This window comes from Marmota flaviventris, chromosome X, assembly GCF_047511675.1.
Source record: "Marmota flaviventris isolate mMarFla1 chromosome X, mMarFla1.hap1, whole genome shotgun sequence".
NCBI classification, from domain to species: Eukaryota; Metazoa; Chordata; class Mammalia; order Rodentia; family Sciuridae; genus Marmota; species Marmota flaviventris.
Genome location: NC_092518.1, coordinates 64,086,548 through 64,101,570, shown reverse-complemented (window position 1 = coordinate 64,101,570; position 15,023 = coordinate 64,086,548). Strand labels below are relative to the sequence as shown.

The following is a 15,023-nucleotide window of genomic DNA, read 5'->3' as shown; positions in this document are numbered from 1 at the left end:
GGGCCTTGCTAAGTTGCTGAGGCATGGCTAGAGGAAGTAGGTCAGTGGAGGTATGCCCCTGTGGCCTATAGCTTGTTTCTAGCTCCTCAACTAGTTTTCTACTTGCCAGATGACAAGAGCTGACTAGCTCTTCCTCTGCCTCACCCTTTGGGCCTAGAGCAATGGAGTCAGCCAATAATGGACCGAGCCTCTGAAACAATGAGTCCCAAATTAAGCTTTTGTCCTCTAAGTTGTTCTTTTCTAAAAATATTTCTCTTTAGTTGTAGATGGACACAATGACTTTATTTTACTTATTTATTTTTATGTGGTGCTGAGGATCAAACCCAGTGCCCCTCACATTCTTATCAGGTATTTTGGTCACAGTGCTGAAAAGCTGGCTAACACAGTCCTTCTAACAAACATCAAAGCCAGAGGGCCTCAATTATAAACTCCAGGCATCTAAAGGGTATCCTAGAATCCAGGTGGGTCTCTCTTATAGAGTCAAATTTTTTTTTGTTGTGTTTGTTTGTTTGTGGCTAGTTACACAGTGTTATACTTGTTCTGTGGTATTTATTTAGGTCAAACACAAATTTGTTTGACTATTCAAGAGGAAATCAAGGGCTATATGACTTGATGAATTGTACTAGTTTTTAAAATTGTTATTATTGTAGATAATGGATTTAGACTAGCTTGTTGGACTTCCAGAGAAGAAATAGTGTCATATATGACATCTGCTAAGGTCAGAGACAAACTTAGAACCACTTTTTAGTTGTATTATTCTCACGGTGGGAACTGCAGTTTATAACGTTCATATGAAAAGGAAATCAGTTATTTCTCCTGAAAGTTCTCCCAAATAACTTGTGCTTGCTCCATTTCAAAGGGGTTCTGGGTATCACTCTCAGAAAAAAAAAATGATTTACTGGATCAACAGTAGGTGTAAATTGTTGGGAGCTGCTCTGGAAATATACACCCTTAAGTCCTGAACAGTTATTGTACCCCACAATAACCTGGGCTTTACCTCCACTCGGATAATGAGGTGTGGCTCCAGGCATAGGCATTACATGGTGGGATTGAGGTTACACTCACCGTTCCTTTGTAATCCTACCCCTTGCCCCCCCCCGTTTTTTTTTTTGATAGAATGTTCTAAGAAACAGTATCCCCCAATAAAGCCAACTCCAGAACATGTGCTCCCTCTCTCTCCTTAGCCTCTCACCCCCTTGTGGGAGCCTGAGGTTGGGAGCCAGGGAAGCCATCCTGAAGCTCATAGAAAAAGGTATTCCATGTCTGCGTGGTCTTTTGGTGTCACCCCAAATTCACAGGAATGACTTTGGTTAAGTTGCCCATGCTGGATGGGGGCAGCATTAACTATCTGAAAATGTCAAACAAATATTTCAAGTACACAGGATAAGCTACTGTTCAGCAGACAAGCATAAGCTTGATGTCCCTATAAGAAGTTGTATCCTGGCAAAGTGCCAATTGTACTAGGACTATAAGTACCATTCAGTGCAATAGAAATAAGCTAATTTTGTGTCCCAGTACTGGATGCTTATATGTTTTTTAAAATTTTTAGTTGTAGATGGACATGATAATTTTATTTTATTTATTTATTTTTTATGTGATGCCGAGGATCAAACTAAGTGCCTCACATATGCTAGGCAAGCACTCTAGCACTGAGCCACAATTCCAGCTCTGGATGCTTATAAGTTTATGTTGTCTTAACATCCACTTTAAATGCATGTTTAGTTTTCTCATGTCAGAGGTAGGGCTCAATTGCACTTGCAGATTACAGTTTCCAGTTCTACGCTATATTTCAATGGTTCAAGTCAAAGGACAGATATAAAAACTTAAAAGCATCTCTAAGACTGGGTTCCTCACTATCTTAGTCATTCAGGTGTGAACTTACAATTATCCACACCTTTACCCTTTACCCATACCTTTACAGTGCTACTTCCCCTGCTCTCTTCTCTCTCCAGGCCTGTGCTCCCTGACGACGGTGAAACCATCCTATAGGTCCCACTCACACAGATGGGACCCCTGCAAAAATCCCTTTTCCTTCCACATATCATTTAATTAGTCTTAAAATTAATCAGCAATAATTGGAACTGTTAAGGAATCCTGTTATGTTTAGATAGCAGTATTTACTTAATAGAAAAGTAAACAATACAAAATCTGATGCTGAAAAATTACTTTCAAATAACAACATGAGTGCAATGACTTTTTATTATATTATGGGGTTTCCCACCTTGTATAGCTGTATTCCTGTTTGGCTGTCTAAATGTTGGTGACCCTAAGAGTTTAGTACAATTCAGTCAGTTGAAGAGGATATAAACTATTTGTAAATCATACAGACAAAAAACATAAACAGTGATGCCTTCTGAGAAAGCCAAATGGGTGGATGAAACAGGTGAGGGAGGATTTCTTTCCCTTTATTTTTAATTTTGTACCTTGTATATATAGTACCTATTTAAAAGGATTTTTTTTTTTTTTTTTACAAAGGTCTGGCATGGTTAGAAGGCAGTAAAGTGCTCCCACTGGAAACAATGTATTGAGACACGTGGTTCTTGGGGGACCTGCTCAAAGTTCAAGATGGCTACCTGGTGGGCGGACGAGTCGGACGAGTCTGATGAGGTAAATTGCTCCCCAAACCTGAAGGGCCCACTAAACCCAGGAAATCAGAGGGGTAGAGGAAGACAGAAAGAGAGATGCTATTGAGTGGGGGGGTTAAGGAAAACAATATTTTTTATTTATAAATAAGAGATCGCTCCGGTTGTATGAGGAATGTGGGGGGGGGAAACCCCTATTTTAGGGTCCTCTTTTTGTAATCTTAGTAAGGCGGTTGTTTCAGACTTGTTAGCATGATATATCTGGAGGGAGATGCAGAGAAACAGATGTGTAACTTTGGGAGGTCGCCACAACATGACTTACTGCTAAATTACATGTGGCTTGTGAGGGAAAGCAGCAACATGGCTACCTGCTCCTTTTCCGGTCTGAGGCGGTCATGGTGCCTTATCCTGAAATGGAGGATGCTAGGGCATTGGTGGATACAGGGGTAAAATGGAGTTCTCTGAGCTATTCTAAGTCAGAAATGGTTAGCTGATGTTTGTCCTTTTAAAATAACTCGGGCTGGATGACTGGTTCTCAACAAATTCGCAAGGGTTCTTCTAAGAATTGGGGGTGTGGAGGAGGTGGGCAATCGGGAAGGCAAGGAAGGTCCCTGTGTGGGCTTCCTTGGGGACAGAGCTACTCTGACCAAGAGATAAGTTTCTAGGGGCTTCAGTGAGATAAGTAAAGATTTTTTTAGCTCTCACAAGCCTGTAATTCTAGCCACACCAGAGGCTGAGGCAGGAGGATCCAAAGTTCAAGGTAAGATTGAGCAACTTAGCAAGACCTTGATTCAAAATTAAAAAAAAAAAAAAATTAAAATGGCTGGGGATGGAGCCCAATAGTAAAGCACCCTTGGGTTACATCCCCAGTACCTTAAAAAAAGGTTTTAGCTTTCCATCAGTGTGAAGTATGCAGAAGACAGGGCTTGGAGAGCAACAAGAAATGACCAAAGTCCCACTGACCAAAGTCCTCGGTGTGGAGAACAGGTTATTGGATAGGGCTGCCAGACTTAGCAAATGAAAGGCCAGGGCACCAAATTAAATTGGTATGTCAGATCAACAGTAAATAATTATCTACTGTAAGTATGGCCCATGCAATATTTGGGGCATACTTATGCTAAAGTATATCCCAAGTGTATTGGTTGTCGAATGTAACTGAGTGTTCTGCTTGACTGGGCATTCCTAACAGTGAGGCAGGTGAAGGCAGGGCCTCTGCAGTAATTTTGGGATCTGGAAGGAGCCAGGCTGGTAGTGCAGGGTGTGAGGGAGGACCTCAGAGGACAACGCACTCGGTGTGCTTTGCCAGTGGATAACGTTGGAAGGTTCTAGGCTCTTCTGTATTATTTAGCACCCGGTAGGGAAGGGCTACACGGGAAAGGCTTACCCTCCTCTTCCAAACCTCCGAGGCGGCCCCCACTCTTTGGGGGCGCCGGCGCGCTGCGCGGATAGCTTCTGGGAGAGCCAGGTTTCCCACGGACCGCACAGACCAGGAGTAGCAGCTGTGAAACAGCCGCAGGCCCGCCAGCCTGCGCGGTAACCCCGCCTTCCGCCCCTACAGAGGTGGAGCCTGAGCGAGGAGTCCTCGAGCTGCCCTCTCTCCCCGGATGACGAGAGCCTGGATAACATGGAGTCGGGCAAGATGGCGCCTCCCAAGAACGCTCCTAGAGATGCCTTGGTAAGTGCGAAGGATGAGAGGCGAGGCGTGAAGCCTGGCGAGGCCCATCAACTGTGAGGCAGACCCAGACTGAGGGCTAGGGGGTGGGCTCGCGCGCCTGCTTCAGCCCAGCTAAGGCAACCAGGTGGAGGGGGCGATGGGGGTTGCCTTGGCCCCAGGGGCGCTCTCCTTCAGCTCCCGCGTAGCCCCTCCAAAGGGTCGTGGTTCAACCAAGTGCGCGGCCGCGCCGCCACGCTTTGTCTCCGGGGCCTCGGGCCGCCGCCGTCACCACCTCGCCTCTTCCTGTCGTCCCATCTATGAGCCCTTACTCTCAGCGTCCAGCGTTCTGATGCTAGCTTCCCCCACCGCTCCATCTGAAAATGACAACCAGCTGGAGCCACCCAACCTCTGCTGGAAAAGCCAACCCCGACCTTTTTCTTTTGTCAGCCCTGCCAAAAACAAAAAAGTTTTCAGCTAGAGCATATAACTGATCTGGTGTGATCACTGACACTTGGGAAGACAAGGAGAAGTAGGAATTTGGAGCCCAGAGAATGGGAACATTGTCTCATAAATACAAACAACTACCTTCAGTTCAGCCTTGATTTCCAATACCTAGATTTTGCATCTGGCATTTTTATTTGAATCCACAGGTGATGGCACAGATCTTGAAGGATATGGGAATCACAGAGTATGAACCAAGAGTTATAAATCAAATGCTGGAATTTGCTTTCCGTAAGTTAAAACCAAAAACTTGCCAAATATGTAAATTTGAAAAATAAATCACTTTATTATAAGAATATTTTCAACCAACTTATATTGAGTTATTAATATAAAAATAACTAAAATGCTGGGTGTGTTGGCACACGACTGTAATCCCAGATACTTGTCAGGCTGAAGCAGGAGGATCCCAGCCTCAGCAACTTAGCCAGACCCTGTCTCAAAATTAAATAAATCAGTCATTAAAAAGGAGCTCAAGCTAGGGGTAGTAGTATTTACATTGTATTACATCTGTTTAAAAACTTATCCTATGTATAGAACAATTAGCCATTAAAATCTAAATTCATAAACTTTCCAGAAATTAGTGGGAACTAAGACAAGTTGCCATTAAGCTGTCTTCATGTACTTAAGAAAAAAATTTTTGTTCTTAAAGGATATGTGACTACAATTCTGGATGATGCAAAAATTTATTCAAGCCATGCTAAGAAACCTAATGTTGATGCAGATGATGTGAGACTGGCAATCCAGTGTCGTGCAGACCAATCATTTACCTCTCCTCCCCCGAGAGATGTGAGCAAATGTTTATTTCAAGTTATTTTTACTTAGAAGGTTTTAAATTGTAGTTCTAATGAAGATTTTTTTTTCTTTAGTTTTTGCTGGATATTGCAAGACAGAAAAATCAAACACCTTTGCCACTGATTAAGCCATATTCAGGACCTAGGTTGCCACCTGATAGATACTGCTTAACAGCTCCAAACTACAGACTGAAGTCCTTAATTAAAAAGGTAAGAACTTTTAGTCAACTTTGCTTTTTAACAAGGTGGGATACAGGGGGGTGGGGATGTTGCTCAGTGGCAGAGCACTTGTCTAGCAGGAGTGAGCCCCTGGAAAGTGGAATATGATAGGAGAATTTGTAAAAAGCGAATTCGTATAGGTAACACAGCTAATTAAAGGTTAAGATAATTTACTATTATCTTAAAACCCTTTTAGAGCTAGAAGGAACTTTAGTGTTCATCTAATCCAGTAGACATTTTTTTACATCAGGAAACTGTGCCTAGACTTATTTATGGAATCAGTTTCAAAGCTAGGAATGATTACCAGGTCTCATAACTATTCATCTTTACACTATACCATAGTTTTTTAGTGAGGTCTAATAACAGAGTAAATGTTGTACCATCATAAATTAGGCCTGCTTTCTGAAATATGACCTAAGGCTGTCCCACCACTGAAATTAGTTCTCTTCACATTTGGCTGCCTTTGTTTCTGAAATTTTGCTATAAGAGAATTTTATTTCTTTTGGGGTTAAGACATTGACTAGTGAAGATTAAAAATCACAAGGAAGTTAGCTGTTATCCCTATTCAGATAAGCACTACAGAGAATTAAGAGTCATAATTATGTTTACATAGATATGTACATGTATATACATTTGTGAAAACTCGAGATTAAATATTGGATTTTAGAACACTAATAGAAGAAAAATAAGACATTCTTGTCATGGATTATCCACTAATAATTCACATTAATAATTGTAGTTTCACTCTTGGTTAAGTCTCCATATCAAATCTTAACAACATTGAAACTAACTTGTGTTTAAATCCCCTCTAGGGGTCAAACCAAGGAAGACTAGTTCCACGGTTAAGTGTTGGTACTGTTAGTAGCAGACCTACTACTCCTACTATAGGTGAGTACAAGGGGTAAATGGCTTTTCTGGCTTGTAAAGAAGTGCCTTAGCACTTGGTTTTGAACTGTAATCCAAGTAAAAATGTGACTCAAAATTTCCATGTGTATGTTGCCATTCATAATTGTACTCATCTTCTGACAAACCTATAAACATACTTTACTTCATTTTAAAATGAGAAAGCCACAAGGTTTCTCTGATCCCATAAGAGTATAAAATCCCATGAGTATAAAATTGGACATTGCTCAACACTGTTGTTGGTATAAACTATGATACCAGAAACAGGAGTTTACTCTTATGCTGTGGTATTTCCATTTCCTATACAAATACAAATGTACTGATTATCCTTTATTGGTTGTCCTATAGTGGTCAGTGAGAGCTCCATCAATCCGTGTGCCCTATATTCTTTTTGGTAGATCTCCATTATACTTTGAACATTTCTTTCTTTCTAACACAAGATGTTCAAAGCCCATCTTATAGTTTGTTGTCAGATCTAGAATCAGCTACTTTTCCAAAGAGACTTGGTTCTTTTTAGTGAAGAATGGTATTTGGAAACCATTATTTAATTTTTTAATGTCATCATTATTTAGATGAGGAAAACAAATAACATAATTAGGTTCCCATATGTTTTTGCTGGGTTTCTTAAATAACCTAATTATTTAAGTATTTTCAGAAAAATTCCCTTTCCCAATTTCATGGTTCTCATTGCTTATAGTTTGTGTCCTATAGTTATCATATAATTCTAGTGTAAGCAATTTGATTTTTGAGGTATGAACCATCTCTTATTCTCAAGATATAAATTCACATTTCAGCATTTTAAAACCAGTCTGGTATAGAATCAGGTGTACACTCCTGAATACCTACATATGACCTTTGTGGTAGAAATTTGCATATATCGTCTGCATAACTTTTTGATCATATACTTCTTATCTATGGATACACATGTATTTATTTTTAATTGTTTTGATGGGGAGTCCTCTAACTCCTGGGCTCATGGCATCCCCCTGATTCTGCCTCCTAAGTAGCTGGTACTACAGGAGCATGCTACTTCACTTGATAATACTAATATTTTTATCTTGATACCAGGGATTGAACCCAGAGGCTCTTAAACACTGAGCCACACCCCTAGCCCTTTTTTATTTTGAGACATTGTTTTGCTGAGTTGCATAGGACCTCACTAACTTGCTGAGGCTGAATTTCAACTTGCAAGGTAACCAACTTCAGGTCTCAATTGTAGTCTTGATTCCTAGTCATTTCTTGTACTGCTTTATTTTTTTTTTCCAGATCTATAGTGAGGGTGTTACTCAAACTGTTATTAAAGATGCATGTTTTAATCTTAAAAATTATTTGCATAAACATTAAGGCTTATACATCTAATCTATTAAGTTCTAAAGCCTAAATTTCAGTTCGTTAAGATAATCACCAGGAAAACATCAACCAACTATAAATTTTTTCTTGACAAAATATACTACTTCATTAAGCTTCACCAAATTCTCTGGACTACTTAATATGAGAAAACTTGCCTAAAAATGGAGCTATATCAGGAAGATCTCACATTCTGTTTGGGAAAGAAATCACTGGAACCCAGATTTCTGGATACCTTTGGGCTTTCTTCTCCTATTTAGACATTCTTCCTCTTTGTCCCTAGAGATGATGCTAGTTATACTGTCTTAAGCAGCTCTCACCCTGGGTAGACCGCTGGTCCCAGAGGGATATATGGGAAGCCTGCATCACTAAAGGAGAACATTAGAAACAGACACACTTCCACAGATTTATTTCTTGAGAGGGCATTGTCAACATAGATATTAAATCTTGTGAGGCTGGAGTTGGAGCTCAGTGGTAGAGCACTTGCCTCACAAGTATGAGGCACTGGGTTCCATACCAGCACCACATAAAAACAAAGTCACTGAATTCATACACAACTAAAAAAATAATTAAAATATTAAATATTGCAAAACCATTCATTAAGCAAACATTTGTTGAACACCTGTTAGGAAAAAGGCACAAGAGCCACATGCTCACCAGGATAAAAAATGTTAGCCAAGACTTCTATGCTAGTGAATGAAATAAGATACTAATATGACTCCTATGACACATTAGGGAAATTACAGAGGCAAGAGGTAAAACTTCTTGCCCACCTGGGGACCCAAGGTATGTATTTAATCAGCTTCTTTTTATTAAGTGCATGTTGATTTACCTTCATGGGCTAGTAGACATCTAATTCTCAGCAAGTGAGATATTAAAAATGACACCTAGGACTGGGGTTGTGGCTCAGTGGTAGAGTAAGGCACTAGGTTAGATTCACAGCACCACATATAAATAAATAAAATAAAGGTCTATCAACAATATACATATAAAAATAAATAAATAAATGAAATGACACCTAAAGTAATTTATACAGAAAATTTGAGTCTTCATTCTGGTAAACTCTACTTCATGTAGCTAAAATTTAGTATTTACTGTATACTAGATACTGTTTGCAGAGTTTTACATGGATTATCTTACTTAATTCTCATAAGAATTTTATGAATTTAAATACAGTTCTCTTCATTTTACAGATGAGAAAACAGAGGTGCAGAAGAACTTGCCCAAGGAAAACCAGCTTGTAGGTGATAGAGCCTGGATTCAATCTCAAGCAGGTAGGCTCCATAACCTGAGTTTTTCTTTTCTTTTTGGGGATGGGGTAGAGTACTGAGGACTTAACCCAGGGGTACTTTTACCACTGAGCCACATCCCCAGTCCTATTTATTTATTTATTTAGAGACAGGATCTAAGTTGCTGAAGCTGGCCTCAAACTTGGCAATTCTCCTACCTCAGCCTCCTATGCTGCTGGGATTATAGGCTTGTGCCAGCACGCCCAGCTCCAGAGCTCCACATTCTTTACTACTATACTATTCTGAATTTGGAGTTGTGAGCTATACCCCAAGTCCAATTTTATAGCATCTGTACAAGTTTGTAAGCTTTTTAAAAATTACTTTGCTTTTATCCCAGCAACTTGGGAGACTGGGACAGGAGTATCACAAAGTTCAAGGCCAGTCTGGGCAACTTATGGAGACTCTTTGTCAAAATTAAAAAAATAAATAAATAAAGGGCTGGGGTTGTTGTAGCTCAGTGTTCAAGCATCCGTGGGTCCAATTCCCAGAACCACAATTTTTTCAAATAAAAATCACTTTGCTCTTGTTTCTAATGATACCTTCTCACTTTAACCTAGTTCTCTGTGCTTTGAAGGTAGTCTAAGTTAAGGAGTATAGAATATTTGTGTGAAAAATAACTCATCTAACTAACAAGATCTGTTGATTGTAACTACAGCAACCCCACAAACAGTGTCTGTCCCAAATAAAGTTGCAACTCCAGTGTCAGTGACAAGCCAAAGATTTACGGTGCAGATTCCACCTTCTCAGTCCACTCCTGTCAAACCAGGTAACACGATTGGGTGGGGGTCAGAATTCATGAATAATTGCAATTATAGAACAGTTTGTGTTCCTGTGGCAAGAAATAAACTGATATAATATCAACAGGAAGTTGGCAGTAATGCTGTAAATCAGCATTCTTCAGAGATGGTGTATGAATCCTCTAAAATTGTATGAAGTTTTCCCTGTGTATACATTTTCAGGGGGAGGGGAGAGTATTCCACATGCTTATCAGAATCTCAAAAGAATACAATGAAGTAAAAACCGTCAGCATCCACAAATCTAAGGCATCCTCAGGGACAAGCATTTATAGTAAAAGCTCAAAATGATAAAAACTTAGTAATGAGTATGTGTGTGATCCAGAATGCAAATATAAATTCAAATGAAAATTGTTTTACTCGCTTCATAAAATATAGATTGTTTGGAATAATATAATTCTGATATAGCATAGTTTACTAATATGTATGTTGAGATTTCACATCCTTTGAACCCTAACTATATACAATAAACAACTTATATAAATATTGGACTGTAAGAGAAGCATGTTTCCTTGCCTTAAACATAGGCCTGTACTATTTTTCATGACCAATTCAATGTACTAATTGAAATTTAATGTAGTAAAAATAAAACATTTTTAACTTTGCATTAGATACATTTTAGATTTAATCTTTATGTATACACAGATCAAAACCTCACATTGTACCCTTATCACATACTATTTGTCAATGAAAAATAAAATATTTTAAAAATTTAATTCAACTCAAAATGCAGTGTAAATTACCTGTCTGTTCTGTGATGTAGTTGCACTCCATGCTACTGAAATTTCTATTAGAATTTGTTGTATACTTTTGACTATATATTTTGGATTCTGGGTAATTCATGGTTTGTGGGGGGCTTTCTTCTTTGTTTACAGTTCCTGCAACAACTGCAGTTCAAAATGTTCTGATTAATCCTTCAATGATTGGGCCCAAAAATATTCTTATTACCACCAACATGGTTTCATCACAGAACACAGGCAATGAATCAAACCCAATGAAGAGGAAACATGAAGATGATGACAATGATACTATGTAAAGGGTAGAGTCTAGTCTACATCCATTTAAGAAGTGTGTAGTTGGTTTTCAGCTGATATACTGTACTAGAACACTGTAGATCTTAACATTTTTTTTCTTAGAAAACTTAAATGTAGCTGCAGTATTTTTCACATTAATTCAAACTGTTAGATTTCTTTAAGAGTACAAATGTTTTTCAATTAGGCTTAAAGTACAAAAGTACTTGTTTCTTTAGTTCCATTAATGTTTAGTCCTACCACAGCAATTCTATTTTTGGAAGCAGTTTTCTGCCATGTATTATTGACAGCAGCACTTACATTTCAGTTTCTACAGCCTGGCCAGTGGACTAATCTATTAATTTCTAACTTGCATTTAAAGTTCTACTTTGTTTTGTAAGATAAAATAGTCACTTTAATTGTCACTAACTTTTTTGACCAAGTCTATTTAGAAAACATTTTTTGGAAGGATGAATGTATTTAAGGTTTTTCTTGGTTTTCCCTAACTTCCCATCCCAACTCGCTCTCTAGATCCCCCACAGGCTTAGGTTCATCCCTATTACTCTTAAATGTAAAAGGTCATAACTGGAATTTTCAAAATATCATTCCTGATAATACAGGTCATTTTCATGTTTTTAAACATGCTCGATATTCTATGGTTCACTTGAACCTGCAGTTTTGCAGTTGCTCTTTTCACTCCATACTAGAAAAACTAGATTTTATCCCTTGCCTTTCGTATCTTTGGAGCTTTAGTCTGCTTGAAAGGTAGTTTGGGGGTCATTTACATTCAGTCATATTCCAAGTTGATAACTCTACCATATTTCACATTTTAAAATTTAAAAGAGATGATATAGCTTAAAATCTGCCTTGAAGTAATTTACACTGGACCTAGATGAACCACTGAAGAGCAAGTGTTTTATTCATACCACATACGTATATGTTTTGGTCACTACTGCTCGAGTCCTCCTATTGGTATAATTCAGATCATTTTTATAGCTTGTTGCTAAGGATTTCACACATGAGATGGGATCAAACTTGAAAGTAGAATATAATGGTTCTCCTCCTTTTCTGTTAAGGCCAAGGAAAACAAATTAGTGTCATGTGACTTGCATTTAGATGCACAGTATACAGGTTTCCCAGTAATATTGCTAAACACTTCCCCGTATTTTCCATTTATATACATAAAAGTCTTACTGGGAAAGATCACAAAGCTTTTGAGAATAAAAACAGGCATGTTTGGTTTCAGTTTGACATGTATGACATGGAAATATTTAGGCAGAATTTTCTGAAATAAATCTTCATATGATAATCTAAGCATTTGTAGCCAAGGATCCTCAAAACTTAATCGTAAATTTCATCTTAGGATGGTGCTTGATACATCTAAGAAATAGTCCAGAAACAGGGAAGAAATGTCTTATCAGTTTGAATGTTTAGGCATATTAGAGAAAGGTGATATAAAAGCTTACAAAAATGGATCTGATCAACATCATAGGAGAGAAATTTTCATTATATAGCATGGATATCATTACTTGAATGTTCTCAGGGAGGCAGCATATCAGAAGGCTTAAGTTCTAGTCCTGGCTCCATCATTTACCAACTGTGTGACCTTACTTCACCTCTGAGCCTTGTTCTCATTAGTAATAGAAAATAACACCTACCCTGCCTACCTCACAGGGATGTTGTGAGGGTTTAATTGGTGTACGTGAAAGTTCTTTCAAAATTGTAAAATGCTATATATCTATAAGGAATTATTATTAATGTATTTATCCCGAGGTTATCAATAAAAATTTAAGCTTAAAGCAATCTTCCATTTCTGACTGAAGGCATTCAAAGAAAACAATTAAGGATAATTTTGAGGGTCAAAAACTAACATTCATTTAATGGGTGAATTATTATATTCAGGAAATTGCTAGCTTTTGACTTTTCATAATAAAGCAAAATGAAAATGAATGTTAAGAATATAGGTTTAAAACTCACCTGGCACAGGGGCACACATCTATAATCCCATTGACTTGGGAGGCTGAGGCTGGAGGATCGCAAGTTTGAGATCAGCCTAAAACTTAGGCCCTAAGCAACTAAGTAAGACTCTGTCTCAAAATAAAAAGTAAAAAGGGCTAGGAATGAAGGTCAGTCAAGATTGTATCCCTGGGTTCAGTCTCTAGTACAAAAAATATATATTTAAAAAATTAACATGCTGGGACTTTGGGGGTAATCTATACATATAATTGAGGTTACAACCTGAGTGTTCATTCACTTAACAGGTCACCCACCATTCATATTTTATATATGTACATACACACATGGATATGCTCTTCATATGCATTAAGTAGCTGTGAACTGAACAAATTAGTTTTAAAGCCAGTAAGGAACTAAGGTAGGATGCTATCTCCTTTCTTTGTACCCTTTTTGTTCACATGCAAACCCCTGTGCTAGAGGGAAATTTGGGACATGAGAAGGAAAGCAGGAAACACTGAGCTAAAGAATATATTTCAATTCCTCATTTATAACATGTTTCCCCCCATATAAAGGCATACATATGTGTTGTTAAATAGTGAATTTCATTTGGGCTGGGGTTGTGGCTCAGTGGCAGAGCACTTGCCTTGCACATGAGGCACTGGGTTCAATCCTCAGCACCTTGTAAAAATAAACAAAGATATTAAGTCACGTATAACTAAAAAAAAAAAAAAAAAAAAATTTAAAGAGTGAATTTAGTGGGCTGGGGCTGTAGCTCAGTGGCAGAGCACTTGCCTAGCATGTGCGTGGTCTGGGCTCGATCCTCAGCACCACTTAAAAATAAATAAAATAAGATATTGTGTTCAACTACAACTAAAATATAAATAAATAAATTAATTAATGTATAAAAAATAATTTTAAAAAAGTGAATTTACCACTTAAAGCCTATATCTTTGCAGTTATTTTCATCAGTAGTGCGTAATTTTATATTAAACCAGAAAGCATATCCTCATACTATTCTACTTCATTCGCTCATAAGTTGTACATATCCACTATCTTGACTAAGTTATGAATCCCTTCAGGACATAAATGCTAGCTCACATTTCCTTCTACCATAAGCTAAGCATGCAGCAGCTACACAGATATTTAAAACTGGAGTTTCCTCAGTCTGGATTAAAAATCTAATCAATGAGGGATGATCTGAAAGTAGATTCTAATAGGAAGTACTTAAGAGATTATCAGGGATTGGATAGATGGATGATGCTGGCAATCATAGTCTAGATCCTGGGCATATGAGTGTTTATTGTATATTTCATTCCATTTCTCTGTGTACTTGAAATAATAAAATATTGGAGAAAAGATAATCAATAGGAAATAACAGTGATCAGTTTGCTAAAGTTCTAGCCCAGCTGTAACATTAATTTGCTAGACCTGTAGCTGGTATCTTTGGGTCTCATCTACAAATACAGGACTAGAATTCCTGAGCTCAAACCAGAGGGCACCCAAGTACAACAACACGGCAACAGCTATGTAGCAAACCTAGAGGGTAGCCAGTACAAACTGGAGCAAAAACACCAAGAACTTCAGCAGGATGTCTCCAGTAAAAATTAAGATTATCTGTATGTTTGAAACATTAATACTTCCAGCAGATTTGGGAATGAATCAGTGATAGAGATACATAGGAAAAGAGAAAAAAATAAAAAATAAAGACATTAACTTCCAAGACAATAAAAATTACATAAGTATGGGGCTGGGGCTCTGTGCTGGAGCGCTCACCTAGCACATGTGAGGTGCTAGGTTCAATCCTCCACATAAAAATAAATAAATAAAGATATTGTGTCCAACTACAACTAAAAAAATATTTTTAAAAATCACATAAGTAAATATAGCATACTACATAGTTAAGCAGAACAATATTTAAAATCATACTGTAAACTTTAATCTGTGATAAAACTATACTGTAAGAATGAAGTAGTAGAA

General features: G+C 38.0%; 1 protein-coding gene across 3 annotated transcripts; it reads left to right on the top strand.

Annotated features, from left to right (window-relative positions):
- Positions 1–4,156: 4,156 nt before the first annotated feature.
- Taf9b (TATA-box binding protein associated factor 9b) lies at positions 4,157–12,889 on the top strand. Of its 3 annotated transcripts, none has more exons than XM_071606724.1 (8): positions 4,157–4,257; positions 4,887–4,968; positions 5,387–5,523; positions 5,604–5,738; positions 6,560–6,635; positions 9,191–9,271; positions 9,957–10,052; positions 10,956–12,889. In XM_071606724.1, the coding sequence occupies exons 1-8, from the start codon at positions 4,207–4,209 to the stop codon at positions 11,114–11,116; spliced, it is 819 nt and encodes a 272-aa protein (XP_071462825.1). In that variant the 5' UTR covers positions 4,157–4,206; the 3' UTR covers positions 11,117–12,889. The 3 variants fall into 3 exon arrangements, with proteins under 3 accessions (XP_071462825.1, XP_027786612.2, XP_071462826.1); XM_027930811.3 differs by having other exon boundaries at positions 9,942–10,052; XM_071606725.1 differs by lacking the exon at positions 9,957–10,052.
- The last annotated feature ends 2,134 nt before the right edge of the window (positions 12,890–15,023 follow it).